Source organism: Carassius carassius, chromosome 12 (assembly GCF_963082965.1).
Source record: "Carassius carassius chromosome 12, fCarCar2.1, whole genome shotgun sequence".
Lineage (NCBI taxonomy): Eukaryota > Metazoa > Chordata > Actinopteri > Cypriniformes > Cyprinidae > Carassius > Carassius carassius.
The window spans coordinates 28,862,999-28,881,497 of NC_081766.1; the positions used below are offsets into that span (position 1 = coordinate 28,862,999).

Genomic DNA, 18,499 nt, shown 5'->3' on the forward strand with positions numbered 1-18,499 from the left:
GTGGAGAGACTTTCAACCAGCAAAACAAAAAATGTTTTTGAACCAAATCACCTTGTTGCCTTTAATACATTTTGAAATGCAATTTATTCCTGTAATGGAACTTCAGCATCCTCCCATTTTCACAAGATTCTCCAGAAACCATTTTGATATGCTGATTTGGTGCTCACGAAACATCTCTTACAGTTAACAGTCAAAAAAAAAAACCTTGTACTACTTAATAGTTTTGTGGAACCCATAATAATTTTTTCAGTATTCTTTGAAGATCAGAAAAGTTCAAAAGAACTGCATTTATTTGAAACGGAAATCTTTTCTAACGTTAAATGTCTTAATGGCCACTACTGATCATTTTTTTTTCTACTTGATAAATAAAAGTATTAGTTACAAATAAATAAATAAAAACATTTATATGCTAATTTAGTCAAAAGTAAACCTGACAAAACATTCCTTTGAAGGCTTCATTTGATACTTACAGGAGCTCTCACAAACTCAAACTAAAGAATCCAATGCTTGTGTTCACTTAGTTTATTAAAGTGAGGTTATCTGGGTGCATGTCTGGGTGAAGAACACACAGATCACTCACCCTGTCACAGGTCAGGCACTGAACTGAGCTGACAATGGTGCCGTCGAACACTTCAGAGATGATGCTGCGATATTTCCTCTGCCGCTTACTCTTTAGTGGGGTGAACGAGGGTACTGTCAACACATCACAACCATTTAGAATCAATGTCAAATCTGTTTCAGTTCAGGTGATGTTCACAACAGTTAAATGGTACTAATGATGCACTGAAATTTCTTCAACCACAGATAGTTTTCGAATATTCCACTTTAATGTGTCATTGTGACAGATCACTGTAATGCCTCAATTCAAGCAGCACATGAACCGATCATCTCTTCCTCTTAAGTAGTTACAACATAAAATACACATGAATGAACATCAGAAGGTTTAGGACTTACTAAAATAAACTGTGTCTAATGTAATCACTCAGTCAGGATTTCAAATGCAGAAATATGTTAATAAAAGAGCTTGCAAATTGTCACGTAACATTACATTTGCCTCTTAAGCCATTCAAACTTCTATTACTTAACCTGTCTTCTTGTTGCATTATTCAATATATGATTAAATAAATATGTCATGAAAACAAGTTTTTTTTCTTTTTTTTTTTTACAGCCATCATTCAAATGTTTCTATTTCATATATTTCACATATATATATATACACATATATATATATATACACATATACACATATATATATACACATATACATATACATATACATATACACATATACACATATACATATACACATATACACATATACACATATACACATATATATATATATATATATATATACACACACACAAACTGTAGAATAAAGTCGCTATTTTTGTATTCTTTGCGTACAAAAGAATTTCGCTGCTTCATAAAATTCTAATTGAACCACTGATGGCAGATGGACTTTTCTGACGATGTCTTTCATACTTTTCTGGACCTTGACAGTTCAATTTACTTGGCAGTCAATGGGACAATCACAAGCCTCGCGGTTTTCATCCAAAATATCTTAAATTGTGTTCCGAAGACGAACAAAGCTTTTACGGGTTTGGAACGACATGGGGGAAAAAGTGATTGATGACAAACTTTTCAAACCTTTAATTAAACAAAACACAACCCCCAAACTGTCCCAAGGAGAATCCAACAAAAATTCTGGTACCTTTCTTGTGAGTAGAGCTCAGGCTTGGCCACATTAAGGATTTGGGAAGACTGCTGGACAGTCTAGATGTGACACCCTCATTTCCACTGGGACTCTGTGGTCTGTTGGTACTGCTGACCTGGTTTTCAGTGTTTGAATCTGAACGGTGGAAACAAACAAGCCAGTCAATAAAAGCAAGCAAACCACTAATAAAAGCAAACGACCACTGCCCACAATGGATTTCAACTTTGGCCCCGATATCCTTCAAGCAAAATGTGTGATGTCATTTTAAACAAAATCTGGCCTTGCAATGACCTTGCATTTACCAGAATTTCGGCCCTGAGCTTTAATGGCTCCTTGGCTGCTGATGATTGGCCTCGACTCACAGGAGGTGTCCACGTCTTTATCCAGGTCACCATGGGAGCCTGCACGGTACAGGTTGTTGATGAGATTCTTCTCTTTCTGCCAATCTCGGTTGTTTTGGTTCTGCTCTGAAATCAGCATCTCAGCTTCGTTAATGTCTTCTGGAACTCTGGGGCCTTCGTTATCAGCACGATCGCTGCTGCCGCAAGACTCGCATGTCTGGAAGTCGTCTGATTGGCTGTGGTTGTCCTCGTCTGGACTGTCATCCATGGCCACAGCCTGATTTGGGTCCTCAGGTTCAGGAATGGGCTCCTTGAGCTCTTCGTGGAGTTGGTCCATCAGACAACGCAGGAACTCTTGAGAGTCCTTAGGACAGAGACAGGTTTGAATTAATGTTAATTAAGAATGTTTAATAAACTCTCCAAAAAACAAATCTAAGTTCACACCAAAACTAGAGAAATAAAGACGCAAAGAAACAATATAATTGGAATCACATTCAGAGATTACTTTCTTTTCCAGCTGAACGATAGAAAGCCTGTTATCAGAATCTACTTGAATTTAAAGCGCTTCAGCATTTAAAGAGCAGACAAACTTTACAGATATCTTTACAGTTATCATTTTAGTATTGTTCTTGGTGGAAAGGGGCCTTTAAAGTTATACTTTAAAGGTAATGTTTATGTTACACTAGTCAATATTGCAGTATCTTGGACACTGCCACCTAGTGGTGTGGATGCAGCATCACACAATATCAAACATTTCTAGCTCCTGGAACACATTATTTTTTGATGCCCTGCAAAAATGACATGTTTGAAAAAAATAGATACAGTAGCCACTAATACATTCCCATGATTTATTTATTGATGGCACATTTTTTTTTCTCTTTGTTTTATCTTAAAACCATAATTTAATTCAAATGATGGAACAAATGATTTTGGGAGCAAATTCTTAATTCAGGGGTGTAAGATAAGTGTGTGTATATACTGGCCTAAAAATGACAGTATTTTAATTTTTTTTATGTGAACTTTGCCTTGACATTTTGCCTTACATCTTTCTTGTTGACTTGTCCATAAACTCAGCAGTCAGAACCTGACACAATGACAATCACACACTTTTTGTCCAAATGTTTCAAGGCATTATAAAAAAAATCTAACGTTCATGGAGGCTCATGTTGTATACTGCAGATTAGCCGGTGACCCGCAGGGACCCATCAACATAGAAACGGATGTCCCAAGGCTATCGGGCTACCAAAATGTATCACCTCCCTGCTGGACGGGCTGCCTTGAATAATGATATAAAAATTCTTCCTTGATTCGCATTGTTCGCTCACTTGTAGAGGTGAAATGGATCGTTGTTGATCATTTGCACATTTCTGAGTCTTGCTGATTTCAACATTCAAGCATTTAAATCATTCAAGCACATGAAGAGAACTATATGGAGGGCCACTCAAGCCATAATTCATTCTGGTGCTCTCACACACACATTTATCCATTTTTGCTCTCATAGTCACATTTAGCACACACATTCATCCACTTAGCTCTCATGTTTACATATATTAACTCACACATCTATACATTTTTATTATTTGCTTTCATAGTCACATATTTTTATGCACAGATTCATACATTTTCTTTTTATATTCAAATATTTATGCACACATTTATACATTTTGCTCTTATGCAAATGTATTCAAAGTATTAATTTAATTATATTATATTAAGTCTGCAAACAGGATATTAACAAAGGCCAGAGATGTGATGCACTGAAGACGGACACAAGGAGGAGAGGATAGTCACACAAGCAGAGAAAAAGTGTACCAAATTCATTGTTTGCGATGCTCTAAATACTGGAGGAATAACATAAATATTGAATTGGGGCGAGGGCTAATATTAATGTGTTTCTAAGGAGAACCGACTTCAGAATAGTTTCGATGGCATTTCTTTTCCCTCTTTTTCCCTCTGTAATATATATATTAAAGGAGTGTTAAATAAGCGCAGTGATGCTTGTAAACAGCAGTAACCATGGAAAAGCTGTATTGCTGCCGTTCTATAAATGCCACCTACTGTCAAAAAGTGTCCATTTGCATTTTCATTCAGCCACCATTCGGTTTTGTTTTGTGCAGTTGCTTCATATTGAGGATTTTTTTTTTTGTTTTTGTTTTTTTTGTTTAAAAGGTCAGTAAGGCTAGTAACAGAGCAAAAAAAAAAAAAAAAAAGAGATATATATATATATATATATATATATATATATCAGCAACATTTAAATTGTAAAAAAAAAAAAAAAGGTAAAAAAATAAAAGAGAATTTGGAATTAGGTGTGGATCGTTGACACTCCTAATTGAGATTGTAGATAGAGTATCAATGGTCAATTTTAGAGATAGGTGGTGGTAATGCACTTATAAGTCTGCGATCCGCCATAATGCAAGAAGAAGAATGCCTCGCGTGCTTGTTTCTGTGAAGCGCATTCACAAGAGTTCTAACAGTTCAGACCTTCCGTGAATAATAAATACTGTTCAGTTTCTCGCACAGACCAATCGTTTTGTGTCTTTACACATCAATGTATCGTCAAGAGCCACAGGGTTTAATTTGGTTTTGTCTGCGCATGTTTTTTTTACTCTCAGAGATTCTGTTACCATTCGCCATGCATTGTACAGCTGAGAGACTGAAACGACTGGAGCTAAAAATCATAATTTGTGTTCTACTGAAGAAACAATGTCACCTACATCTTAGATGCACTGGGAGTAAGCAGATAAACATCTCATTTTCATTTTAGGGTGAACTATCCCTTTAAATAATAAAATAACCTTTTTTTTTCAGAAAAGTGATACGATCTGACTCAAAATGAATTTTGTGATCCTTTCCACCTCTACCTCTTGTCTTGCTATTTAAAGAAAAAAATACAATCACTGATATTGTTTGGGCTACCAATATCTAAAGAATGCCTGCCTGAAGGGCTACCAAGTATTTTGAAATTTTGCGAGCCCTGAGAACATCAGCCATTTCTGGCTCATCCACATGGCAACATGGCCAACTGGCATTCCAACTTCCTGGTACTAGGAATCCTGTTAGGCAACGAGTTTCCAACAACAGGACACAGCACATTAGATCAGAAGGTCATCGCTGTATTATGTAAATGCAGTACAAGGACAAAAGGTTTCCTCTTTTTAATACAGCAAGGGTTTTAAACAATGCCCAATTGCATTTATACGTGGGAATGACTTTAAAACAAGGCATTAATTGACTTTGACTGAATGTGCCCGCTACAGGATTCCCCAGTCTATTGGAGCTTCATTAAAGGGAGTTTGAAAATTAGATTAATGTTTCCTACGGTCTCTGAACAGCCTATGATGGCCCATTCATGTCAACATTAATTCTCCAAACGGCCTTCCTCTCCTTTCAGGCATGACAATAGATATATTCCACTGGCTGAAGGTGATCAAACATCTAGAGAGACTCTGAAGATTGGGCTCCATACAAGAGAACAAAATCTTTCGAGAAAAAAAAAAATGGTTCTTTTCTTAAATGCAGCTAAAGGACAAAGTATCAAAAGAGAAAGTATTTTATAACCAATGAGAATGAGGCTCTATCAGATGAAATTCCCACAGCAAGCAGTGTAATTTGAGTTTGACCTCATCTGCCACTGGGCAAACTCACACCATTGGTTGACTATGTTGGGCTAGTCAGGATGAGCCTATACAAAAATATATCAAAAGAATTCTAGGGCCCTTTGAAATCAAATTATATTTTTTCTCTAATTCTGTGTTTTACATTTGAATAATTCTGGATACCACTTTAAGAGTTTCATTCCATTTGAATCATCAGAAACATGTCTAAATTAAAGGGTTAGTTCACCCAGATAGCAAAATTATGTAATTAATAACTTACCCTCATGTTGTTTCAAACCCGTAAGACTTTTTTAACTTTTTTAACCAGTAAGACTTTAACTTTTTTAATGTGGCTGACACTCCCTCTGAGTTCAAACAAACCAATATCCAGGAGTAATTAATTTACTCAAACAGTACACTGACTGAACTGCTGTGAAGAGAGAACTGAAGATGAACACCGAGCCGAGCCAGATAACGAACAACAGACTGACTCGTTCTCGAGTCAAGAACCGTTTCTGTCAGACGTGTCCGATTCGAGAACCGAGGAGCTGATGTTACTGCGCATGTGTGATTCAGTGTGAAGCAGACTGACACACAGAGCACCTGCACCGAACTGATTCTTTTGGTGATTGATTCTGAACTGATTCTGTGCTAGTGTTATGAGCGCAGGTAAACCGAAGGCTTGAATCAAGGGCAATCATCGCAAATGACACCATTACGTCGAGCGCAAATAAACCGGTGAACCGTTTTCTTCAACCGGTTTATTGAATCGAACTGTCCAAAAGAACTACTGGTGATCCGAAAACCGATGCAACCGGTTCTAGACTCGAGAACGAGTCAGTCTATTGTTCTATATCTGGCTCGGCTCGGTGTTCATCTTCAGTCCTCTCTTCACAGCAGTTCAGTCAGTGTACTGTTTGAGTGCATGCATTACTCCAGGAAATTGGTTTGTTTGAACTCAGAGGGAGTGTCAGCCATATTAAACAAGTTAACAGCTTAAGTCATTTGTTGATTAATGCATATTGGAGACGCGAACCGTTTAAAACGATTCAGTTCGATTTGGTGAACTGAATGATTCGTTCGCGAACCGGATATCCAGACTGCTTTGTTTTGAACTCTCGCTCACAACAGACACGGAAGAGAAGACAATGCTGAATAAAGTCGTCGTTTTTGCTATTTTTGGACCAAAATGTATTTTCGATGCTTCAAAAAATTATAACCGACCCTCTGATGTCACATGGACTACTTTGATGATGTTTTTCTTACCTTTCTGGACATGGACAGTATACCGTACACACAGCTTCAATGGAGGGACGGAAAGCTCTCGGACTAAATCTAAAATATCTTAAACTGTGTTCCAAAGATAAACGGAGGTCTTACGGGTTTGGAACAACATGAGGGTAAGTTATTAATGACATAATTTTGCTATCTGGGTGAACTAACCCTTTAACTAAATTAGGACAACTTTAACACTTAAATATTTTTTTAAATTTTCTATAATGATAATATTGCCTAAGGAAATCTTATTTTTACACAAATTAGTTTCAGACAATAATGAATATTACAGGACGGATGAACATTTCTCCTTTTTTTTACATTCAGTTTACTAATTGACATCTAATCAATAAAATCATGAATAATAATAATGACACTGGAAAATGTAATCTTTAGCAAACCTCAACATGAATGTATTTTTTTTTCTATTGTACATTATAATGATGTGATGCCCAAAGTCACTTGTAGCATTTTTTTTGTTTTATTTCAGATCGAGACAAAACGCCTTAAAATCTTTTAAAATACAATAACATTCAAAGGTTTGGCGTCAAGTTTATTTTTTGAAAGAAGACTTATACTCAACAAAGCTGCATTTATTTGATTTATTTGATTTAATAATAATAATAATAATAAAATAAATGTAAAGTTTTTTCTCTTTTATCTCTGGATAACTTTATTACTCACACCAATTAAATGACTTGGGAGTTGAGAACGCCTTCTCCACTATAAAATAAATACAGAACATTAGAAATACATACAGGTTAGCAATTACATAAATACAATTTAAAACATCAATCATCATCATCAATCTATTTGCTGTTTAAAAAAAAAAACAAGTATGATAAAATAGTTTTGGATATTATATCCAGTTTGAGAATATTTAGCAGAGCATTCCAGTCGCGAGCGGCAGCAGATCGAAAAGATGCAAGACTAAACGCAGAGTTGGTTTGTGGAATGCTTAGTTGAAGATTAAGTGAGGACCGGGTGTTATATGTGACGGGCTTTGGCTGCAGCAGGTGACCTAAGTAAGGAGGTGAGTGGCTGAGAAGGGTCTTGTAAATGAAGGTGAACCAGTTCATTTTATGGCGATTGTAAAGGGAGGGCCAGTTAACAGATGAATATAGAGCACAGTGGTCTGTATTGAAGGGAGTTTTTGTGGCAAACCTGGTAGCGGAATGATAAAGAGCATCAAGTTTTGATAGAGTGGACTTGCAAACAACCCTGTATATAGTGTATCCATAGTCTAACATGGGTAGAATGGTCATATGAATAAGAATAAGTTTGGCAAAAGTGGCGAAGGAAGCCAAGCTTGGCTTTTGATCTTAGATTGCAGCTTCGATATGTGAATAGAGAAAAAAAGGGAAGTTTCCAACCAGATGCCCAAGTAGTTATATGCAGTGACTTATTCTAGAATAGCCCACTTGCAGGTGGTGATGTTAAGGGCAGGAGGAGGCGTAATACCCTTATGGTAAAACCACATTATTTTCGTTTTGGAGTTATTGAGAGTGAGTTTGAGTTGTGTAAAAGGCTGCTGTAGTTGGTAAAAGCTATCTTGCAGGGTAGCTTAAATAGCATCAGGGGAGGAACCTGTGGTATAAAGTATTGTATCATCAGCATCTAAGTAAATTAGTGAATTACCAACTGCCTGGGGAATGTTATTAATATAAATTGAGAAAAGTGTAGGGCCAAGGATGGAGCCTTGGGGGACACCCCTGGTGACAGGGAGAGAATGGGAAACCAGTGAGTGATCAGTGACACCAATGCTGCGGAGTCTGTGGATGAGTTTATTGTGGTCCACAGTGTCAAAAGCTTTTGCAAGGTCAATGAAAATAGCAGCGCAGTGTTGTTTGTTATCTAACACAGATGTAATGTCATTGAGCACTTTAGTGGTAGCTGTAACACAACCATACCCTGATCGGAAGCTAGACTGTGCCCCGGAGATGATACCGTTCACATTAAGATGTTTGATTAGTTGTTTGTTGACAAGTTTTTGGCAAGATGGCAAGATGCAGACTGGCCTGTAATTGTTTAGGTCAGCCTGATCACCACCCTTATACAGGCGAAGCACAACTGCTTCTTTCCAAGCAGGTGTAATCTCGGCTGTATGGAGGGAGAGATTAATGAGGGCTGTTAGAGGAGCCGCAATGACGGGGGCAGCAATTTTAATGAAAAAAGCGGCAAGATCATCTGACCCAGCTGCTTTATCAGGGTCCAGAGCGGTCAATTCTTTCAGGACTTCCCCCACTAAAACAGGCCGCATGGAAAAAACTGTGAGGAGGTGCTAAAAGGCTGCAGGAGCTGTAGCAATAGGGTTTAATGCCTTGGAAACAAAGCCAGAATTTATGAAGTGGGGACTGAATGCTTTAGCCATGGAGTTTTTATTAGTGACAACTATGTCATCCACTTTTAGGGACAATGGTATGGTCCTGGGTTTGTTTTCAAGTTTTTTTTTTACCATATTCCAAAATGCTTTTAGATTCGGACCACAAAGTGTGAACTGTTTTTTTAAAGAAGCCAGCTTTAGCCTCTCTCACCGCTTGTGTGGCCTTGTTCCTTATTTGAAGAAATAAAAGGTTGTCTTTGATAGAATGTGTCTTGCATGCTTTGCGCCAGGCTGTATTTTTTTTTGCTGAAGCAGAACAGCTAGATCACGATTAATCCATGGGCTTAACTGATTTTTATGCGTATCTTTTTGTTTGGGGCATGTTTGTTGATCACAGCAGTAAGAAGATCTTTAAACAACAACCATGCATCATTCACTGCAGTGATTCCGACGGTTGTTTTCTAACACAGGCAATAAAACAGTGGTCGATGAGGTCATTGCAAAAAACACCCGATATGAGTGGGGCATTTGTAAACACAACATCTATCAATGTGGCCTTGTCACAACTTTTTTGGTTGTACCTAATGGGTAGGTTTATGATTTGGTGTAGGTTTAGGCAGTCAAATTGTTGTACAACTTTCTCAGGGGGCTTAAGCATGTCCTAGTTTAGATCGCCAAGTATGATCAACTCGGACCCGGTGAAAGGTGCAAGAGCATTGCTTAAGGCCTCTAGGGTTCATGCTGGTGCAGATGGAGGGTGATAGCAGCCAGCCACAGATAAAGAAAAGCCATTTGATAATTACATGTTAAGAACAAGAAGATCATACTGTTTGGCTACAGACTTTGCCTGGGCTATACTACATTGAAGATATTCTTTGGTGAAAATTGTCACCCCCCCAACCCTAAGATGACCTATCCTGCCGAAACATGTTGTAACCAGATAAATACAGGTCAGGGTAGGGAATAGAGTTACGCAACCATGTCTCAGTGATTACTTAAACATCAGGGTTAGAACTCTCAACCCATACTTTAAGCTGGTTCGGTTTAGGTAATATGCTTCTTACGTTTACATGCAAAAACCCAAGATTATTGAGGTAACAGAAATCATCAAAACATATTATTTAAGGCCAGAAAACTGAAGCCATATTTTTTATATTGGTGCATGCCCAATGTTTTAAACAAATTAATTTAAGAAAACATACCTGTTGGGAATAACCACGAAACATTGGGTTTACAGCCTTAATGCCTTGGAACAGATTTGTAGGAACAACATAGGAATTCCTGCAATAACACAAAACAAGAGCAAAGATAACTATATAAAAAAAAAGAAAACATAAAATTGACACTGAAATAGGAAATGGCAAGAGAGGATTGTACCTGTTTTTTTGCCACAGGTCTGTGATGAGTTTCTGATAGCTTTTGCTTAGCGCTGGCTTCTTGTCTGTCTTCACCAGACCACCACATTCCAGGAAAAACTGTGTCAGTGGAGGACTAGAAGATAAACAACAAAGTAAGAACTGGATTAAACTTGAGCAAAACCAGACCGAAAGAGAACAATTAGGACACGGGGATAAACACCATTCTGATTAGTAGGGTTCTTACCAGTTGGAAAGTGCCTGGAGAGCTGCATTCATGTAGCAGGTATTCCCAATGTTCTTCAGTCCAGTCAGACCTGTGAGCAGGAACAGATGAAGAAGATCAGACTAACAGTGTAGAATGCAGAGCACATCCACAGAACACCAGACATGAGAGATGAAGGACCTCTCGTCCTCAGTTCATCCTCCTCCTCGGTCTCCATGTCCACGTCATCACAGGCTCCTGCTGGAGGAACTCTCAGGGAGGTGGGGCTCCCAGGGGCTTTGAAGTCCTGAGAACCAGAAAGACAATGGAAGAAGATCAGCAACAGCACACCTTTAGCAAAGCAAGCAAATAAGTGCATCTAACCAAAGTGCAGAAAATCTGCAATCTCAAAATCAATCAGTAGAAGACTTTAATTACATTTATTTAAAACAAAATTCCATCGCTACTGATAGAATGTTCAGCATTCAAAATATAACTGACAAAAATGACATCATATTTACATACTGAATAGTGATTGGTCTTTTGTCTTACATCTGTTTGCATACTGAGACTGTGATTGGACTTGTCTTCTTTGCAAATATGTAGAGTCGTGTTTACATTGCAAAGACGATGTTGTAAATATAAAGGAGGATTTTTATCGAAGCACAACCAAACTTCTAATCTCTGCTTTGCATTCACAGAAAGTGCATAAGAGTTCTGACCGTCTGTCCCGGGAAAATGGGCTTGGTAGAGCTGGACGACTGTGCGTGTGGACCCAGTTTTCTTTCCAGGAAAACCTCCTTGGAACAAGCATAGCACCACACCCTCAAAGTGGTCAGATTCACCGTCAAGTTGTGTCGTGCCTCCTGAAAGAAAAAGGCACATTGCTTAGACATCTAAGTGCAAATAAATGATTATCTGCAAGTTAAATGTTCAAAATTTAAATAAACCATATCTTTAAAAAAAAATGCAATTACTAAAGCTGCAAAATACATTTAGGACTACATCAATATCAGCTTCTATAATAATAATAATAATAATAGTAATTACTAGTAGTAACATTAGCATTCATCTGAATTGGAAAATATCTTTTTTTTAAATCCCCAATTTATCCAGAATTTTTTTTTTTTTTTTTTGTGCCAATTACACATTTTCAATGACCAATTTTATTTGAAGACAGTGAGTTTTGAGTCTAGTGTGTCTAGAAGTGTCATTTTATATCCTGTTATATATTTTTTAATTAACCAATGAATATTGCAATTGAAATCAACTAGTGATCGCCCTTCATTTTTTTTTCTATAAATAAATAAATAAAAATCACATACTATATTTTGGCCTTTGAATAAATATTGTCATTCAAAATCCATGGTTTTAATGGTTTTAAAGGATTAAAAACATGTCAAATTCTACACTAAAGCTTTTTTGTTAACATATTTTTTATTAAAATCTCACAAAAAAGTATGGATTTAAAATATCTGCAGCCAGTTATTAGGCCAAAATTTCAGTTTAAGTGCTTTTTACTTCCTAAATAAAGGCAGTCAGAATTCCGAGCTCTTTCTCAACATATGAAACCTACAATGCAACAGAAAGACTCTTCAAAATTTAGGGCAAAACACGTGTTTTGCCGCAAGAGTGAAAACGAACCAGGGGAAATGGGGAGTGGCAACGTGAGGGCAACGTGAAGGCTGGGCAAGCACACAGCGGTGGCTAACGGGTCTCTACATTATTCATGTGTCTGGATTGGCTTTTGCTGCGGCACTAGAACTGGTGCAACTGCAGCCAGACAGGGCATTAAAACATTAATGAGAACAGTGCCAAAATACAAACGCTGCCAAAATCTGCAACTCTGACCATTTCAGTGATAGATCAGAAGTAATACATGCCCATATCCATTTAAACTCATAGAAAACTCATCTACATTGTATGCCCGGTGCACTCATGATCCTGGCAGTTTACACAACTGAAAAAAAAAGATAAATTAAATAATACTAATAAGACCAGCCTACCTAATACTTGCTGAATGATATTTAATACTCGTTTCTTACTAACGTTGGGGTGATGATTCCAAAAATGCAGCCTTTTTTGCTCTAGGATGGCACATATGATGTGCATTTTCCTAGCATTTTGCTTTCAACAGCTATTTGTAAAGTAATGAGACTTTTGTCATCCCTAAATCACCATAAACTGACACAAAGACATGATTCCTATCTTCCTCTGTGCCAGGTTATAACTATGTGTTGAATTCTCTGCTGATTTTCACACATGTGAATAATTCAAGCCATTATTTTATGTCTAATTCTGATTTTAAAGTTAGAATTATAACCAGTAACAGAAGAAAATGCAAACATGACCCAGAACTTTTCTGCGGATACGGAGTTAGTAATTCTTTTTTTTTTTTTTTTTAAGATGATTTGATATTACATGGAGTATTCAAACATGTTTCCCTTTTTTAAGTTAAATTAAACATATTGAAAACTTCTCTTTGTCATTAAATCCAAAACTTTTGACATTTGATAAAGTGAATTCAAGTGGAAACATATTGGAAAATCTTAAATCTTAAATCTATATATATGACACACACACATATACAGTATATATTTATATATATATATATATATATATATATATATACCTTGTGGATTGTTCAAATTCACTACCCTTTCAGTATGTTCGGGATGAAAACATCCACTCAATTAAACTGCTGTAAAAATGAGCATGTTTCAGAATCAGAATCATATTTCCTTTAAATTTTTTTTGCATAAATCTGTTAATCAACTTCAGTCCTGATCAAAACTACCAAATATTTTTTTTTAAATCCAAGATTTTAACTCTTTAATTCCCAAGTTCATAAATGATGTCACTGATTTGGATGAAAAAAAACCACACAAAATGACTTATTTTCAATTTGAAAGTAATTGTGGCTGAATTTTTTTTTTTTTTACTTTTTATAACAGTCTTGGGCATGTCAAAGATTAGTAGCAACATTGGCTTTGATGCATTTTTAGTTTTTGTGCAGCATTAGATTTAATTTTTTTCTATCTAATTTGTTGTTATTGGCTGTTTTTGCCCCATTGACTTCCATTCAAAAACATTTTTTGATTGCAAAGCCATGACACCATATAATCATGCATTCTTGATTGTTTGTGGTTTTCCCTTTTGGGAAGAGGTAACATTTGTTATTTTTACAGTTGATCACTAGGTGGGACCATTAACCCTTTAGATAGGCCTGTGCAAAAAAAGGCTTAGTTTCTGGGTTGTATATGAACATTGCATTTATGAACTTGGTAATTAAAGAGTTACAATCTTGGAATTTTTTTAAAAATTTGGTAGTTTTGATCAGGACTGAGGTTGATTAATAGATTTATGCAAAAAAAATTTTAAAAAAAAATGTATCTGATACATTTTTACAGCAGTTTAATTTAGTGGATGTTTTCATCCACGGACATACCGAAAGGGTAGTGAATTTGCCCACAGTGTACCGTTGAGTTTTTGAAAAATTTCAAAGCATTTTCCCAAAATATGGGTCAAAATAAGATTTGTCACCAAAAATCATTCCATTAGCTCAAACACAGAGAAATATATATACAACCCGAATTCCGGAAAAGTTGGGACGTTTTTTAAATTTGAATAAAATGAAAACTAAAGGAATTTCAAATCACATGAGCCAATATTTTATTCACAATAGAACATAGATAACGTAGCAAATGTTTAAACTGAGATATTTTACACTTTTATCCACTTAATTAGCTCATTTAAAATTTAATGCCTGCTACAGGTTTTAAAAAAGTTGGCACGGGGGCAACAAATGGCTAAAAAAGCAAGCAGTTTTGAAAAGATTCAGCTGGGAGAACATCTAGTTAATTGATATCAGGTCTGTAACATGATTAGCTATAAAAGCTTTGTCTTAGAGAAGCAGAGTCTCTCAGAAGTAAAGATGGGCAGAGGCTCTCCAATCTGTGAAAGACTGCGTAAAAAAATTGTGGAAAACTTTAAAAACAATGTTCCTCAAAGTCAAATTGCAAAGGCTTTGCAAATCTCATCATCTACAGTGCATAATATCATCAGAAGACTCAGAGAAACTGGAGAAATCTCTGTGCGTAAGGGACAAGGCCGGAGACCTTTATTGGATGCCCGTCGTCTTCGGGCTCTCAGACGACACTGCATCACTCATCGGCATGATTGTGTCAATGACATTACTAAATGGCCCCAGGAATACTTTCAGAAACCACTGTCGGTAAACACAATCCGCCGTGCCATCTGCAGATGCCAACTAAAGCTCTATCATGCAAAAAGGAAGCCATATGTGAACATGGTCCAGAAGCGCCGTCGTGTCCTGTGGGCCAAGGCTCATTTAAAATGGACTATTTCAAAGTGGAATAGTGTTTTATGGTCAGACGAGTCCAAATTTGACATTCTTGTTGGAAATCACGGACGCCGTGTCCTCCGGGCTAAAGAGGAGGGAGACCTTCCAGCACGTTATCAGCGTTCAGTTCAAAAGCCAGCATCTCTGATGGTATGGGGGTGCATAAGTGCATACGGTATGGGCAGCTTGCATGTTTTGGAAGGCTCTGTGAATGCTGAAAGGTATATAAAGGTTTTAGAGCAACATATGCTTCCCTCCTTAACAACGTCTATTTCAGGGAAGGCCTTGTTTATTTCAGCAGGACAATGCAAAACCACATACTGCAGCTATAACAACAGCATGGCTTCGTCGTAGAAGAGTCCGGGTGCTAACCTGGCCTGCCTGCAGTCCAGATCTTTCACCTATAGAGAACATTTGGCGCATCATTAAACGAAAAATACGTCAAAGACGACCACGAACTCTTCAGCAGCTGGAAATCTATATAAGGCAAGAATGGGACCAAATTCCAACAGCAAAACTCCAGCAACTCATAGCCTCAATGCCCAGACGTCTTCAAACTGTTTTGAAAAGAAAAGGAGATGCTACACCATGGTAAACATGCCCCGTCCCAACTATTTTGAGACCTGTAGCAGAAATCAAAATTGAAATGAGCTCATTTTGTGCATAAAATTGTAAACTTTCTCAGTTTAAACATTTGCTATGTTATCTATGTTCTATTGTGAATAAAATATTGGCTCATGTGATTTGAAAGTCTTTTAGTTTTCATTTTATTAAAATTTAAAAAACATCCCAACTTTTCCGGAATTCGGGTTGTATATTATATATATATATATATATATATGAACAGGAAACCTCATCTACTCACTAGTCTGCTTTTATGCAACAGTTGTATAGTTCATTTATTGCTTATGTTTAGGATTTTATCGTATTTTCTGCACTATAAGGCGCACCGGATTATAAGGCGCACCTTCAATGAATGACCTATGTTAGAACAGTTTTTATATATAGACCTATGTTGGAACTGTTTTTATATATAGGTCGCACCGGATTATAAGGCGCATAGAATAGAAGATACTGCAGTCAAACGTTTGACTGTGTTTGCGTTATGCATCCACTAGATGGAGCTGTGCTAAAGGGAATGTCAACATTTTGACAGAGGGCCTTGGTCCATATATAAAGCGCATATATATATAAAGAAAATTAAAGGCTTTTAAGTGCGCCTTGTAGTGCGGAAAATACAGTACTTCTGCTGATTGCATTTAGGCTTTAAAATTCACAAATGTTGTGTCCATCTATGAAAACTATCTTCATGAACAAAATGTTTAAGAATCATATACTTTCATTATTCACAAAACTTATTTTCTGCAATAATCCTAAAGCCAATGGAAAAATCCTATTGGGGTTTTGACGAGGCAACCAGAGTAATGCTACCTTCTGTGTCCACATACAAAAACACATCATCACCGAAGCGCTCTATCCCCACAAGCACTCTTCTAGAGGAAAACAAATTAGAGGGAGAAAAACATGGGCTGATTTTCGTTTACTTCAGCATATGTAGGTTACTGTGGCGGAAGTATAACTGATGGCTCTGTCTTCTCTCAGTCACTTTCACACAGACACAAGGGTGTTTTGAGAGCATTGTGGGATTTTAGTAATGGGTAATCAGAATGGGCTTTAGTGGGAAGGGAGTTCCCCACTGGAGTGCTGATTAATAATGGATAAGTTCATCCACAGGCCAGCCTGCAATTCAAAACACACTACAGCGATTCAGAGCATAATTCAATCCTCCAGTCACAATGACAATAACCGAAATCAACACAGAGTGACACATGCGATCAGGGATCAGATAAACCGGTCTAAATCGTCCAACAAAAGTAATCGTAAAGTGAAAGTGAAAGTGACGTGACATTCAGCCAAGTATGGTGACCCATACTCAGAATTTGTGCTCTGCATTTAACCCATCCGAAATGCACACACACAGAGCAGTGAACACACACACACACTGTGAGCACACAACCGGAGCAGTGGGCAGCCATTTATGCTGCGGCGCCCGGGGAGCAGTTGGGGGTTCGATGCCTTGCTCAAGGGCACCTAAGTCGTGGTATTGAAGGTGTAGAGAGAACTGTACATGCACTCCCCCCACCCACAATTCCAGCCGGCCCGGGACTCGAACTCACAACCTTTCGATTGGGAGTCCGACTCTCTAACCATTAGGCCACGACTTCCCCCGCTGTAATGCTATAAGGGTCACTAATCATGTCTGAAATGTACAATGACAGCTCACTGTAGTTGTCGATACACAAAGTGCAGAAACAGTAGAAACGAAGAATAAGGAGACTAACCTGAGAGTGGACAGTGCTGTGGTCTGCATGTGATTCCCCACAGCCAACATATGAACAGCCATTCTGAGTGAGACATAAACATGAAATTAAATGATACTCTATAGCCTTCATTATAAACTAGCTTTCAATAATTAAGACTTCCTCGTCACCATTCATTAGACTTTTTTAAAACACAAAATAGCCGTTTATCAGTTATAAGGTATAAAATCAAAATAATTTGCAACTAATCACTATCACCGCAGTATTTTAATATTGGCGCATTCCTATCACACACCAAACTTGTTGAAGATCATTACCAAATATAAAGATAACTTACCTCTAGACAGGCCCAAAGGTTTGGTCCCCCAACTTTACAGTCTTGGCACTGACCCTGAAAACAAACACATTTATACTTAGCTAAGTGTCTTACCAAGTCTTTATGCCAGGTACACCACCGTTTCAAAGTATGGGGTCTGAAAGATTATTTTAAATTATTTTAATTAACACGGCAGAATTTGCAAGCGCAAAGACAGAACGTGTCTCCTAATTCTGATACATGCAATGATTATCCATTATGACATGTAGGCATTTTTATATTTATGTAGAATACACAATAATATTCCTTTACATTGTAGTCCTTCAATTGTGCATACCTGTGTGTAATTAGAAGTTTGTACATGTACTGTGCACCCTCCTATACTACCGCACTCTTTAAATAATGAAAAACTACTGCTACAAGATTGATTTTAGACCAGATTTTAGTTGGTCAATGGTGCAGTCTATTTCAGTTGCCTCAAAATAGCAATGCCCCAACAATGTGCCTGAACAAACCTTGATTTCAGACCAGCTTGCACATGAGCGCACAAATGGGAGCAAATGCATTTGCTATTTAAACAACGTGGCACAGGACATGAAAATGATTAATACGTGGGGCTGAAACTAGCAAAAAATGCATTGCACTGGGTGTATGATAGAGCCCTTGGTGTGCATAAGAGACTTA

General features: G+C 37.3%; 2 protein-coding genes across 2 annotated transcripts in view; one reads left to right on the forward strand and one right to left on the reverse strand.

The window, feature by feature from the left end:
* The window catches only part of LOC132155192 (ubiquitin carboxyl-terminal hydrolase 33), a 33,012-nt gene that overhangs the window by 11,600 nt on the left and 2,913 nt on the right, over nucleotides 1-18,499 (reverse strand). Inside the window, exons 3-12 of the mRNA XM_059564055.1 lie at nucleotides 17,837-17,890; nucleotides 17,521-17,583; nucleotides 11,538-11,681; nucleotides 11,017-11,122; nucleotides 10,858-10,927; nucleotides 10,633-10,746; nucleotides 10,458-10,536; nucleotides 2,020-2,422; nucleotides 1,715-1,852; nucleotides 581-693 (exon numbers count right to left, since the gene is read on the reverse strand). Of these exons, the coding sequence (XP_059420038.1) occupies nucleotides 581-693; nucleotides 1,715-1,852; nucleotides 2,020-2,422; nucleotides 10,458-10,536; nucleotides 10,633-10,746; nucleotides 10,858-10,927; nucleotides 11,017-11,122; nucleotides 11,538-11,681; nucleotides 17,521-17,583; nucleotides 17,837-17,890 (1,284 nt within the window). The remainder of the gene's footprint in view (nucleotides 1-580; nucleotides 694-1,714; nucleotides 1,853-2,019; nucleotides 2,423-10,457; nucleotides 10,537-10,632; nucleotides 10,747-10,857; nucleotides 10,928-11,016; nucleotides 11,123-11,537; nucleotides 11,682-17,520; nucleotides 17,584-17,836; nucleotides 17,891-18,499) is intronic.
* Nucleotides 6,940-18,499, forward strand: part of si:ch211-71m22.1 (uncharacterized protein LOC100149582 homolog) — a 106,020-nt gene continuing 94,460 nt past the window's right edge. Inside the window, exon 1 of the mRNA XM_059564052.1 lies at nucleotides 6,940-7,057. The gene's annotated coding sequence lies outside the window, so the exon portion shown is untranslated. The remainder of the gene's footprint in view (nucleotides 7,058-18,499) is intronic.